Raw genomic sequence first — 14,823 nt, 5'->3', positions numbered from 1 at the left:
GGCAGCACTGGCATTTTGACTTCAGGTAATGCTGGTCACATTTTGTCCATGTTTCAGTCAACCAACAAACGTTAGAGCCCTTTCTAATTCCTTGTATTAGTCAGACAAAGGGTATGCAAAGTACCAGAACTCTGGTTTAGGTTGTATAAAGGATATTTATTTGGGAGAGAAACTTACAGTTACCAGGCCCTGAAGAGCCCAACTCAGGGTACCATAAGAGGTACTTTCTCACCCAATGTCTGTTGCCACGTGTTGATACAAGATGGTGGGCATGTCTGCAAGGGTTCAGCCTTCCTCCTTGCTCTTAAGGCTCCATGGTCTCAGCTTCTTCCAATCTCAGCTGTAGGCAGACATAAGGCTTGTCTCTCACCCTGGGGCTCATTTGTTTCTGGGCTCAGCTGCTCTGTTCTCTTCACAAGGTCAACTAGACTACCAAGGTTCATCTCTCTTCCTGGGTTTATGTGTCTATGGAGCTCTCTCTTCTGTATATCTGCTTCTGTGTGTCTACTTCTGTGTGAGAGTCTATTTTATCCCCACCAAGGAGATGGGGACTCAAACCAAGTTGCTCTAAGGACATGGTCAAGTAAAAGCCTTAATCTTGATTTAATAAAGTAAAAGTGAAACCTCTGAATCTAATGCGCCCAGAGGAACAGACCAGTTTACAAACACAATCCAATATCTATTTTTGGAATTCATAAAGAATACCAAACTGCCACAGCCCTCAAGTTACAATATTGAATCCAGAATCTCTGCTTAGTGGACTCATATCAATAAATTCAGCCTGAAACAACTTAATATTCCTTCCACCATTGTCCCTCATGCTTACTATCCATTCCCACAAATATTGCCCTGATTTCTTTCTATATAAATTAAAAACTCATTCAGCTCTAGGGAAGGGAAAAAGAGGTGTAATATGGGAGCATTTTTGGGACTTGGAATGGTCCTGAATGACATTGCAATGACTGATACAGGCCATTATATATCCTGCCATAACCTACAGAATTGAGTGGGAGAGAGTGTAAACTACAATGTAAACTATAATCCATACTTAGTGGCAATGCTCCAAAATGTGTTCATCAATTGCAATGAATGTACCACACTAATTAAAGAAGTTGTTAGTGGGTGAAAATGTGGGATATGGAGAGTAGGGCATATGGGAATCCCTTATATTGTTTGTGGAACATTTTGTGTAATCTAAGTATCTTTTTTAAAAAAATAAATTTAAAAAAAAACCTCATCCAGTTCTTTGGAGTATACCACCTCTCCTCATTGGTCACACTTTGTGCCTCACTTTTTGGGGACTGTTGAGATTTCAGTCTAGTTATAGGTCTGGAAGAAAAGAGGGGTGGTGAGGATGTGTTAGAAGAAGAATTAGAAATAACTGCAAACCAATTACCTCCGGGCTATTACACTGCAGTTTCGTCTGATGAAACAAGATTAATCTCTTCAGACAAAGGACTGAGAGCTGTTACCTCAGGGGAGATTGTTTCAAGTTTATCAGGCACAGTGCACACACAGAAACTTTCACGTCCTTCATGTGGCTCTTAAGTTGCAAATTTGAAGCCTTCAGATCTCTTTCTTTTATAACCATAACCAGTATATTTAAGAACAATCAGCCAACAACATTATAACTTTTAACTCCACAAAATTCTGTTAAGGTGTCAAAAATACTCTCACCCAGAGCCTTGCCTCTAATAAGCATTTGAGTAACTGTATCCAATGGTGATATTTTGCATATCTCTATTGCTAACTCATGCCATGGACTATCAGTGCCATCTTGATTATTAGAAATAGTGTCATTAGTGAATTTAGGTCCCATCAGAGTAGAGAACCAATTCCAAAATCCAAGAACCAATTTTAAAATCTCATTCTTTAGATTCTGTTTCTCAAGAAACACTCTTAGTACCAAAGCTGTATTAGTCAGGGTTCTCTAGGGAACAGTAGGAGATACCTGTAAATATTATGAGATTTTATAAAAGTTGTCTCATGCACAAGTTCAATTCTGTAGGACAGGCTAGTAAGCTGGGAACTCTGAGAAAGGTTTACAGTGAATTCCCCAGGAGAAGCTGGCTGGTTGAAGTAGAAATGGAAATTCTCCCATCTGACTGCTGAAATTATCACTTCTTTTAAAGCTTTCTACTGATTGTATGAGATATCTCTCAATGTTTAAGGCAATCTCCTCAAGTTGATTGTGGATGTAATCAGCCATAGATGCAATCAATTTACTGATGATTTAAGTCCACAGAATGTGTCCTCACAATAACAATCAAGCCAGTGCTTGACCAAACAAATGAGCACAACTACCTAGCCAGGTTGACACATGACCCTAACCATCATATGTGGAGTAGTTATTACTGTGGTGGTTCTTTGATCAAAGGGAGACAGGAGCCAACAGGTAAATGCTTCTGCTATTCTGCCCCTCAGTGGGCCATTTGAGACTCATTTTATAGGGCTTCTCAGAAGATTTTAGGGAACTGAGAAAACAGTTGAACATAGTAACTTTTGTTACTACTGACTTTACCTCTTCCTTGTTTCACCTGCCCTCCTCCTTTCCTCTCTCTTCCTCCCTGGGCTAATAATCCCAAGTAAACTACTAACATAATCCTTGTTTAAGCCTTTACTTTTGAGGGAACCCAAGAAGGGTGGGGATAGATCAGGATTTCATCTTTGTACACATTAACTTTCAGATGCCTAATAGACATCCAAGTGGAAATGTCAGGGAGACAGATATACAAATCTGGAGTTCAAGGGGAAAGGCCAGACTATATAAATACACATGGAATACAATTAATTTCCCAACTCTGAGGAGGGCTGTAAACATACAGGTAAATAAAAGAGAGAGTGGCACATACAATTGTCACATAAAGAATATCCACAATAAGCGTTCTGGGACAGACACTCCCTGTGCTTAGGGATTGAGGGACCTTTATAGAGAAGTAAAGACTCAATAGAGATCATGCTGTTGAAAGGGAAGTCATTCCATGAAAGTGAAAAGCTTTCTGAGCAGAGTTGACTGGAACACTAGAATTTTGCTATAATTTCAATAGCAAACAGACCCACACTATTTCTTATGATTTTTCCACCCTAGTTATATCTTCAGATAAACTCTGACCGAGTGTTACACTCTTACATTTTCACAGTACTTAGTCTCTTTTTCTCTACCTCTGTTGTTGGATTTACCTTACTAGACTTAATTTACGCATCTGTTTAATTCTTTCTCCCCAGTGAGAATGTACTTCCTTTTAGGTGGGTTCCCTGAGTTTGTATCTTCAGCACCTAACATTGGCACAGAATTAGCACAGAATTAGCCCTGGTCGTTTGTCATATTAACTAATTAGGAATGCAACCCGGCAGCCCCTTGCAAAGGGCTATGTTGAATGGGAGCAAAGAAATTGCTCCTTTTTAGTACCAGCACACTTATTTGACCTTGAGCTCTCTTCATTTATTTTGTATCTTGTTTTATATTTATTTGTATCTAAACCTTATCTAGCTCAACACTGAATTCTTTCAGGTTAGAATTCACGTCTGAACCACTTCTGGAATCAAAGTGCCTGGCATAAAACAGATGCCAGGAATATGGACTCATCTGCCTTGAGACCAGCAATTTGGCATCACCTGTACTTCTCAAAGTTAAATGTTGGGGTGCAGATTCAGTATATCTTAAGGGGGCAAGAGAGGGTGCGTATTCTAAAATGTTCCTAGACAGCGCCCATGCAAATGGTCCGCGGACCACATCCTTGAATATCAAGATCACTAGAGCAATGTTTCTCGACCTTAGATAGCTACATATTAGAATCATCTGGGAAACTGAAAAGTACTAATAGTTGGGATCCCACCCCCCAGATTCTGACTTAACTCATTTAAGCTCCCCATGCTTTAAGTAGCAAGAGTTAAAAGAGTTAAAAGAGCTTCAGAAATGCAAAAAAAAAAAAAAAAAAGAAAGAAAGAAAGAAAGAAAACATTTAATGGGAACTCTTCTTAACTAAATTGCTGAAAACATCTGAATAAATATTCTAGCCAAAGAAAATATTGCGCAGCACGAAGTCTTTAGCGGCGCACGCCCCACCCCGGCCCTGCCTGACACGCCCCTGCCCTGCCTGGCACACCCCTCCGGCGGAGCCAGGTCCCGCCGCGCCACGCCTCTCCGGTGGCGCCCCGCCCCCTCCGCGTCTATTGGCCACTGCCTTTTTCCCACCGTCTCTCCTGCCTCCGCTACAGGGCCCACTTCCGGCTCTGAGGCCTGTCACGTGCCCGGATATGGGAAGTGGTAGTAGAACCGCCGCTTTGCGTTAAGCGCTTTACTGAGGGGCGCTTTTCAGTAGCGATCGTCACCAACGCCCCATCCCTTCTCCGTCTTGGAGGACCTGCCTGGGTGCAGGCGGGCTCGGTCCGGCCTTGTGGTAAGCCTTCGGCCGCGGCTGCCTGGTAGTCCCTGCAGCGGGTAGACGAGCAGGCAGGCGGGCCCCAGGGTCTGAGGTAGCCTCTCAGTCCTGCTACTGGCTCTGCGCCCCGGGTCAGGGCATCGCTCCTTCAGCCGCCAGGACCCCCTTCTTTCCCGCCTCTCTGGGTGGGGTGCAGAGTCCGGGTCAAGCCTGTCTCGCTTGCTTTCTGGGGCCTGGGAGAACATGGAGCAGGAATAGCAATCCTGGCACATCCCTTTCCGGATCTGCCTTTTAGGAATCATTCGTGCAAAACGGCTCTGATCGGACGCGCTTTGGCGTGGACCAGGAGAAGAAGGTGTGACAGTCTTCCCCTTCCTTGCCAAAATTCACGTTTTTTCCTAAAATTTCTTAAGTACATGGCCCTGTCTCCGTACACTTTTTTCTGGATGACAGCGCTCCATGCGCTAAAATGTTTTCACAGCATACGGGGAACCATCCACACGAGCATTGAGAACAACCAAACTGTCATGCAGGCAAATCCACCAGAGAGTAAATCCAATACAGAGTAGGTATTGGTCTCCTGCCTCTGGAACATGGTCAGACATAGGTTCTTAGGCCTGGAAAATAAGTTCGGAGAACCTCTAGTGATTTACTCATTGATTTACAGAAAAGTGTTATAATGACTGGAGAATTTATTGCTTGACCCTTAGACTATAAATGATAGGAATACTGATGTCTTCATTAACATGTCTATCATGTTCACTACTGTAGCCTACTGGCACTTAGTAGGCATCAATATTTGAATAAATGAAGGGTCACATAGTGCTTTTCATTATGCCTAATTCTTTTATGATGTAGGCCCAATCCTTTCTTGTTTTCCCACTTACTATACATTTCAGTCATTGCTTTTGACCAGAGAGGGACTGGTCAAAAGCAATGGCAAATTCATTTGACCAGTATTTACTATTCAGTTCAGTTTACCTCAAGAGATGTTTGACAGTACCTATAATAAACCCCCAAAATGTGATAGTTTAGCACTCTCTCCTCCCCCCCCCCTTTTTTTTTTTTTCTTTTAAGAGTTAGTTCTTGAGATCTGGAAGCTTATGCTCTCATGAACCAATTAGACACCAAGCGCCTGCTTGTTTAATAAATGTAGTAAGTGCTATAGAAATTGAGTAGAGAGATCAGTTTGTACCTAAGATCTCTATTGAGTCAACTAAATATAAACCATAAATGTAATTAGATATGGATGGAGAGGTGATAACATTTCCTGCATGGAAAAGCACCTGAGCAAAGACTGAAAGCCTGGAAGTGAAAAGGTTGCTTGGAGTGAAAAGATTCATATGTGGAACATTAGGAGAATATTGAGTAAGGGCATGGTATGATGAAATTTGTGTTTTAAGGTTATTTATTTGTGGGGAACTTGGGAATTCCAGAAGCTTGCAATGATATAACTGGATGCTATACTATTAAATAGATAAAGGTGATGTGACTCAGGTTTAGTGCAGTGGCAGTGGGAACAGAAAGGAAGAAATAAATTATATGTATGTGAGGAAATCCACAGAACATGGTAATAGATTTGATGTTGACAGTGGAGGAGGGGAATCAAATAAGACTTGAGATTTTGAACCTGGACATTTGCTTGCTGATGTGGGACTTGGAAAGAGGGAACTTTGGGAAACCTGTAGTTGTTATGTTTTTTTGGTGTTGTTTTGGTTATTTTAAACATTTCTTAAATGCCTGTTATTTGTAATTTGCCAGTGCTGGGAATGCAAAAATGAGTAAGACATGATCCTTGCCTACAAAGAGATACTAGAGAATACAGTTAACTAGAAAACAATGTTGGCAAGTCCTATGCTAGCAGAGTAAAGGGGAAATGTTAGAGAAGTAGAAGTGGAGTTATTAATTTTTTTGTGGCTGCTTCATATAAGAGGTGACATTTTAGCAGGATCTTGAATGAGATGTGTTAGAATTTCCTGGGAAAAAAAGAATTCCAGGAAAAGGAAATTATATGACCAAAAGCCCAGAGATAAGAAACTCAACTGGCCAGTGTCCAGTGTAGCTTGGGCATAGGATTAGACTAGAGCTTTTAGCACAATATCTAAGCCTAGAGCATATTAAGGGTATCGTAATAGCAACATTTGGTAATAGATGGAAGAGAGGTTAGGATGGGTGAAGATGTAGAGAAATGGAGAAGAAAACAATAGGAGAGAATTGTTCTTTGTGGCCTCCATATCCTCTGCAAGGTAGGTGAAGTCATGTGCATAGTGCAGAGACTGAAACTAGAATTGGGAGCTGAAGGAGAGTAGTAAAGATTTGTTAGAACAGAGATGGCCACTGGAAAAAGAAAACATCTAGAGTCATGCTAAATGTTAAAGAATTGTTGATTTAGATATTCAGGATGTATTCAGAGAACTTAGATATGTGCCTTTTTAAAGTGGCAGTAGAGACAGTTTTAGGAGATTGGTAAAACAATAAATTGGTCAACTGAAAGAGTAAGACAATTGAAGAAGATAATGTGGGTGTAGGGAAATGAGCACTGCTTCCAGGCTAGATAAGAAAATAAATTGAACTAAAAGAGGCCAGGTAGGGGGAGCAGATATGGCTCAAGCAGTTGAGTGCCTGGCCTCCACATGGGAGGTCCTGGGTTCAGTTCCCAGTGCCTCCTAGAGAAAACACACAACAAGCAAGAACAACAAGCAGATGAGAAAAACAATGAGGAGACAATAAGCAAAAACAACAAGCAAGGCAATGAGCAGACAAGGAGCAAAAAGAAGCAGGAAGCAGGTGTGGCCCAAGCAGTTGTATGCCTGCCTTCCACATGGGAGGTCCTGGGTTTGGTTCCCGGTGCCTCCTAAAGAAAAACAAACAAAAAATAGACAATGAGCCCAAACAATGAGCAAACAGATAAGAAGGAAGCAATCTTGGGGAGTGGGGGAGGGGAGGAAGAGGCCGGGTAGCCTAAGACTAGAGGAAGGAGGGAGAAGATGAGTGATTTCTGTGAGAAAACAATTTTTGGAATTGAAGCAAAGATACAGATTTCACAGGTTGAGTAAAATATAGGAGACCAACTTTACAAAAGTGTTGATTGTGTTATAAAAGTTCACTGTAGGACCAACAAGATAGCAGTAGAGTAAGGAGCTCCTAGAGTCAGCTCATGCACAGGGCAAGTAGTAATCATCCAGATCTACCTAAAACACCTGTTTGGGAGCTCCAGGAGACCAGAAGCACATCCTGCAACATCCTTGAAAGAATGGAAGGGGGAGACTGCCCATCTGCAGAGAAGATTTCGTAAGCAGAGCACTCCACGCCACAGAGGCCAGTGCCCATCTTCCACTAGTGGCACAAGCCACCCTGGGAACTTTTCCACTGCTGAAATTGGATGCTCCACTTCCCAAAAAAGGGGGAGGAAGAGATGGTTGGGCACCAACCACAAGTAATGATTAGTAAACTTGGCTGGCTAAAGTATAACCCCAAGAATGGCTAAAATTTGAAACTATCCAAGTGAGAAAGAGGCTGGTAGCCACCATTTTTACTCTGCCCCTGGCAAGAGGGGAAGCGGGGCTGAATGAAAGTCATAGTGCTGGTAGGGAGCAGCTTCTTTCCATCCAGATCAGACTGCAGCTCTAGCCTAAGCCCCATCCTCACCTTCAGCAGGGAGGAACCTGGGGGGACCTGCACCAGCCTCTCTGGGAAAATACAGGCCATGCCACGGAGGCTGGTGATTATTCTACTCTGGCAGCACAGGCCACCACAGGAGCTGTTCTGTGGCTGGAGTTGAAAGCTCCATTTCCCAAAAACCAAGGAGAAAGAGACGGTTGGCCACTGACTTCAGCTATGGATTAGTAAATTTGGCTGGCTGAAGTATAACCCTAAGAACAGCTAAAGTTTGAACCTGTCTGGGTCAGAAAGAGACCAGTAGCCACCATTTTGACTCTGCTCCCAGCGTGAGGGGAAGGTGGGCTGATTGAAAATCACAGTGACAGTAGGGGCTGACTTCTTATACCCAGATCAGCCTGCAGCCCTATCTTAGGCTTCAGCCCCACCTCTAGCAGGGAGGAGGCAGGCAGGCCCTGCACCAACCTCTTTGGGTAACTATAGGTACATTCAACTGGCACAGACTGAATAGTTGGAAGTATACCCGAGGTAATTGCAGTCATTTTGGACCCACATGGCATAGACTGCTGCCCACACCTGCAGCTCCATTTCTGTTCCAGGCAGGGGAGGAAAGGCATGAAACTTCATCAGTCTCTCCAGGCAACTAGAGTTTAGGCCTGCACCACACAGCTGTGGTTCTGTCCTTACTCCTGGCAAAGGAGAAAGTTGGGAGAAACTTCACCTGTCCCTTGGACAATGTGAGTGACTTGAACCTCCACAGCTACAGCACCAACTACCTCCTTGGCTCCTACTACACAAACAGCAAGGGAGAAAGGGCAAGAAAACCCTAAACTAAAGAGAGAAACTGCACCCAGAATAAATACATCTGCTAAGCCAGATGCCAAGACACCACAAAAAATTACAGTCCACACCAAGAAACAGGAAGATATTTCCCAGTTAAAGAAATAAGATAAGCCTGCAGATGACATAAAGGAGTTGAGACAACTAATCATGATGTTCAAACAAATCTCTTTAATAAATTCAGTGAGATGGCTAAAGAGATTAAGGATATTAAGAAGACATTGGATGAGCACAAAGAAGAATTTGAAAGCAAACATAGAAAAATAGCAGATCTTATGGGAATGAAAGGTGCAATAAATGAAATAAAAAATACACTGGTGTCATATAATAGCAGATTTGAGGAGGCAAAAGAAGGGTTTGATGAGCTAGAAGAAATGGCCTCAGAAAGCAAACATACAAAAGAACTGATGAAGAGAAGAATGGAAAGAATTGAACAAGGTCTCAGGGAACTAAATGACAGCAAGAGATGTGCAAACAGACATGTCATGGATGTCCCAGAAGGAGAAGAAAAGGGAAAATGGGCAGAAGCGATATTTGAAGAAATAATGGTAGAAAATTACTCAACCCTATTGAAGGACATGAATATCCATGTCCAAGAAGCACAATGTACTCCCATCTGAATAAATCCAAATAGACCAACTCCAAGACACATACTAATCAGAATGTCAAATGCCAAGGACAAAGAGGGAATTCTAAGAACAGCAAGAGAAAAGCAATGCATCACATATAAGGGACAACCAATAAGATTAAGTGCCGATTTCTGATCAGAAACAATGGAAGCAAGAAGACAGTGGTATGATATATTTAAGATACTGCAAAAAAAAAACCTGCCAGCCAAGAATCTTACATTCAGCAAAATTGTCTTTCAGAAATAAGTGTGAGGTGGCGGACTTGGCCCAGTGGTTAGGGCATCTGTCTACCACATGGGAGGTCCGCGGTTCAAACCCTGGGCCTCCTTGACCCGTGTGGAGCTGTCCCATACGCAGTGCTGATGTGCACAAGGAGTGCCATGCCACGCAGGGGTGTCCACCACGTAGGGGAGCCCCACGCACAAGGAGTGCGCCCCGTAAGGAGAGCTGCCCAGCGCGAAAGAAAGTACAGCCTGCCCAGGAATGGTGCCGCACACACGGAGAGCTGACACAACAAGATGACGCAACAAAAAGAAACACAGATTCCTGTGCCACTGACAAAAACAGAAGCGGACAAAGAAGACGCAGCAAGTAGACACAGAGAACAAACAGCTGGGGTGGGGGGGAGGGGAGATAAATAAATAAATCATTAAAAAAAAAGAAATGAGTGTGAAATTATAATATTCACAGATAAACAGAAACTAAGAGAGCTTATAACAAAAAGACCAGCTTTGCAGGAAATACTAAGGGGAGTGTTACAGCCTAAAAAGAAAACACTGGAGAGAGAGGCTTAGAAGAGAGTCTAGAAATGAAGATTATATCAGTAAAAGTAACTAAAAGTCTCAAATGAGTGGTGAAAATAAAATATGACCGATAAAATTCAAAGTTCCAATGGGTGAAATAAGAACTGCCTTGACAGTAATAACATTGAATATTAATGGATTAAACTCCCCAATCAAAAGACACAGACTGGCAGAATAGATAAGAAAATATGAGCCACCTATAAGCTATCTGCAAGAGAGTCACCTTAGACCCAAGGAAACCAATAGATTGAAAGTGAAACGCTGGAAAAAAGATATTCCATGCATTCAGTAACAAACCAAAAAAAAGCCAGAGTACCTATACTTATGTTAGTTGAAATAGACTAAAAAAGATACTAGTAATGTGCAATCTGAGGAGGAAGTTGGGGGAAAAAATCAATTTACAATAGCAACCAAAATAATTATTTAGGAATAAACTTAACCAATGATGTAAAGCACTTGTATTCAGAAAACTACAACTCATTTTTAAAAGAAATAAAAAACGACCTAAGCAATTGGAAAAATATTCCATACTCACAAATTGGAACACTAAATATCATTAAGATATCAATTCTACCAAGAGAACTTGATATCCATAGCCAAAAGAAGGAAAGGGGACCCATATCTCACACCTTATAGTTAACGCAAAATGGATCAGAAACCTAAATATAAAAGCAAGAACCATAAAACTTCTAGAAGAAAATGTAGGAAAATATCAAGACATCGTGGTAGGTGATAAATTCTTAAAGGAGATAAGAGGAGGACTGAGATGGACTACTGATGTTTAATGTATATAAAAGTTTTAATTAGCTTTATTGTACAAGTGTGGAACTGTATAGGGTTGATGGTAACACATTATAGTGAGTAACAGCAGGTTTATAAACAGGAATGAAAAGGATAGTCTAGGGATGTAAATGCCGTTTGAAAGAAAGCTAGAGAGTTATTTAGGGACTGAATAGCACAGTAAACCCAGAGGTGGATGAGAATTGTGGTTAATGGTACAGGTGCAAGAGTGTCCTTTGTGAGTCAAAGTGGATGTACATCACTATTGCAGGGTGGTGGGAATGTGGAGAAGCATGGGAAAAATACAACTGGAATGACCTGTGGGCTATGGCTAACAGTGATAATATATTCATGCATCTAAGCCAAAAATATACTATGTTGATAATGGCAGAGTATGGAAAACGTGTACCAAATATATGTTATGGACCTGGTAATGGTCTGATGATATTATCTCATTGTCTGTGGCAAGTGTTGCACCACGGTGTGGTGTGTTGATGAAGGGGTATTGTATGGGAATCCTGCACATGTGCATTATTGTTTTGTAAGTTTAACAACTTCCGTCATAAAGGTATTTTCAGAAAGTGATAGTGGGGTGGGTTGGGGGAGAATACACCAACTGTAAGATGGGGACTATAGTTAGTAGTAAGATTTTTGATGATATTCTTTCATCATTAACAAATGTCTCAAAACAATGCAAGGTGTTGGGAGTAGGTTGATGTAGGGGACCCCTGTATTATGTTATGCATGTTTGCTTTGTAAGTTCACAACTTTTGTTATAGACTTATTGTTTATGTATGTTCATATATAAATGATATAATAATTATAATAATAGGATGGGTTGAGGGAAAAATACACCAAAATACAATACTTTGGTTGGTAGTAATATTTTGGTAGGGTGCTCTTTAATCATTAGTTAATAATATTGCACAACAATGCAAGGTTTTGTTGGTAGGATGAAGTATCATGTCCCTGTAAGATGTTATGTATGTTTGTTTTGAAAGTTCACAACTATTACTATACACTTATTGTTTATGTATGTGTGATATACTTCAATAAATTTTTTTTAAAGTTCATTGTAAGTCATTTATTTAAAATTCACAATTTCTTCATTTTTCCATAGTGTTATAAGGATAATTTAATTTCCTAGGCAATATATATGAAATACTTCACTTTTAGCATTGAAAAATAGTAATACACATACACAAAATATATATGTATGAAAAGTAAAATTTATAAGATTTTTTAAAAATTTAACTTAAACTTTTTAAAAGATGTTTAGATGAGAAAAAGGAGATAAGTGAAAACTTTTTTATAACTTTGAGATGTAATTCACATACCATATAATTCACCCTTTTGAAGTATAAAAGTCACCAATTTTTACTATATTCACAAGTTTTTCAATCATTACCACTATATTATTCAAGGACATTTTTATCATTCCCAGAGGAAAACCTCTACTCTCATTAGGAATCACTTCCCATTTCCCTTAATCTCAGCCCTTTTCTGTCTCTATGGATTTGCCTAGTCTAGACATTCCATATAAATGGAATCATACATGTGCGATTGGCTTTGTTCACTTAGCATTCTTTTTTATCTTAGCCATCCTTAGTGGCTGTGAAATGGTATCTCATGGTTTTGATTCACATTTTCCTAATGACTAATGATGTTGAGCATCTTTTGATTTACTTTTTGACCATTTATATATCTTCTTTAGAGAAATGTCTATTCAAATCCTTTGCCCAGTTTTTAATTGGGTTGTCTTTATTTTTGAGTTATAAGGTGTTTTTTTTAATACAGGAGACTTATTTTTAAAGATTGACCATTGGGTTTTACAATTTTTTTCTTAAATCTTAATTTTTTCATATTATATTACCTGGTGAGTGCTTCCAAAGATTTTAGAGTTTAGTACCATTGGTTCTCCTCTAATTTCAATTCCATACTTTACAGCTTTTGATTCATGTGGTGTAGGTGTATTAATGTATTAAATCATTCTTCCTATACTTATCAACTATAAATAAGACAGTTTTTGAGTCATAAGTAGAACGGTATAAAGTAGGATGATTTTCAGGGCGAACTTATTATCTATACTCTGAATTTTTTCAGCTGAGAAAAGATGACGGCAATCAAGCACGCATTACAAAGAGATATTTTTACACCAAATGATGAGCGCTTGCTAAGTATTGTGAATGTCTGCAAAGCAGGAAAAAAGAAAAAGAACTGTTTTTTGTGTGCTACAGGTAGGTAGTAAGAATAAGTATTTGTTTACTTTGGATTGTAAATGTTTTCATTGTCTCTGTAATCAGAAAAACTTGGGGGCCAACAAATTTAGTTTTTAAAAATTGTTCTTATTAAATATTGACTAGATACAAAGGAATTTCTGTAATGTTACATATGTGTAAAGTGTAAAGACTAACCATTAAGTGAATATTTGTGTACCTACCACCCTATATAAGAAGAATATTACCATTGCCTGTGAAGTTTCCTGTGTGCCTTCTTTGACCTCATTCCCTTCCCTCCCTCATTAAGAAGTAACTAGTATCCTGATTTTTGGTTTACTGTTTTCTTTATCGTTTTACCATATGTTGATAATCTCAAATAATGTATTGTTTAGTTTTGCATGTTTTTGAACTTTACATAAATTGAATCATAGTGCATGTATTCATTTGTGACTGTTTTCACTTCATGTTTTGTTTGTGTTCATGAGTATTATCCATGTTCTTTCATATAGCCTTAATTATTTCATTTTCACTGTTATGTAGTATTCCACTGGATGAGTGTACCACAGTTTACTTACCCATTCTACTAGTGATGAATACTTGATTTGTGTATTAGTTTCCTAGGCTGCTTAAAGTAGATACCATGAAATGGGTTGGGCTTAAACAATGGGAATTGATTAGCTTACAGTTAGAGTCCAGGAAAATATCCAAATGAAGTCATCATCAAAGAGATGCCTTCTTCCTAAAGATCAGCACCAGAGATCCTTGGTCCTCCACCACATGGCAAGGCACGTGACAGTGTCTCCTGGTCTCTCCCATTTCTTCTGGGTTTTGTTGCTTTCAGTTTCTTGCTCCCATGGCTTCCTCTTCTTTCTCTCTGTATTCATTCTGTTTATAAAGGACTCCGGTAAGAGGATTAAGAGCCATCCTGAAGGAGGTGGGTCACACCTTAACTGAAGTATCCTCATCCAAAGGTCCTACTTAAAATGCATCCACACCCACAGAAATACATTAGACTTAAGAACATGTTTTTTGGGAGAATATACAGCTTCAAAACACTATAATTTATTTCCAGTTTTTTGCTATTACAGACATTATTTCTGTGAACATGTTTGTCCTTGTTTGCTGCTACTTACAGGCGAGAATTTTCCAGTGTAGATACCTAGATATAGAATTGCCGGATCATAGGTATGTAAATGTTCAATCTAATAACAAATTATTTTCCAAAGTAGTTGTGCTAGTTTACATTCCCACTGGCATTGTGTGTGTTCCAGGTTCTTTATATCCTAGTGATCTCTTGATTTTGAGACTGTTGCCAATCTCTGGTAGGTGTGAAATGGTATTTCATTAAACTTCGTCATTTGCATTTCCCTGATTAATAATGACATTGAGCAATATTTTCGTGAGTTTGTTAGCCATTTGGTTTCCTTACATATAAAATTTGCCTGTTCAAGTCTTCTACTCATTTTTCTACTGAGTTGTTTGTCCTTTTACTGATTTGTACAAGTTCTTAGGTAATCTGGATACTCATCTTTTGTCAGTTATGTGCATGCCA

At 39.8% G+C, this 14,823-nt stretch overlaps 1 protein-coding gene across 8 annotated transcripts in view; it reads left to right on the top strand.

Annotated features, from left to right (window-relative positions):
* Positions 1 to 4,214: 4,214 nt before the first annotated feature.
* Positions 4,215 to 14,823, top strand: part of EXOC1 (exocyst complex component 1) — a 69,402-nt gene continuing 58,793 nt past the window's right edge. For 3 of the 8 annotated variants that reach the window (XM_058298178.1, XM_071216510.1, XM_058298175.1), the window contains exons 1-2: positions 4,243 to 4,400; positions 13,156 to 13,289. In XM_058298178.1, coding sequence (XP_058154161.1) covers positions 13,166 to 13,289 — 124 coding nt within the window. In that variant the 5' untranslated portion in view covers positions 4,243 to 4,400; positions 13,156 to 13,165. Of the gene's footprint in view, positions 4,401 to 13,155; positions 13,290 to 14,823 lie in introns of all 8 variants that reach the window. The other 5 variants (XM_058298216.1, XM_058298186.1, XM_058298226.1 and 2 more) reach the window with 4 other exon arrangements.

This window comes from Dasypus novemcinctus, chromosome 1 (genome assembly GCF_030445035.2).
Source record: "Dasypus novemcinctus isolate mDasNov1 chromosome 1, mDasNov1.1.hap2, whole genome shotgun sequence".
NCBI lineage: Eukaryota > Metazoa > Chordata > Mammalia > Cingulata > Dasypodidae > Dasypus > Dasypus novemcinctus.
Note: the sequence above shows the minus strand (reverse complement) of the source record. Positions and strands in the feature narration are given on the sequence as shown.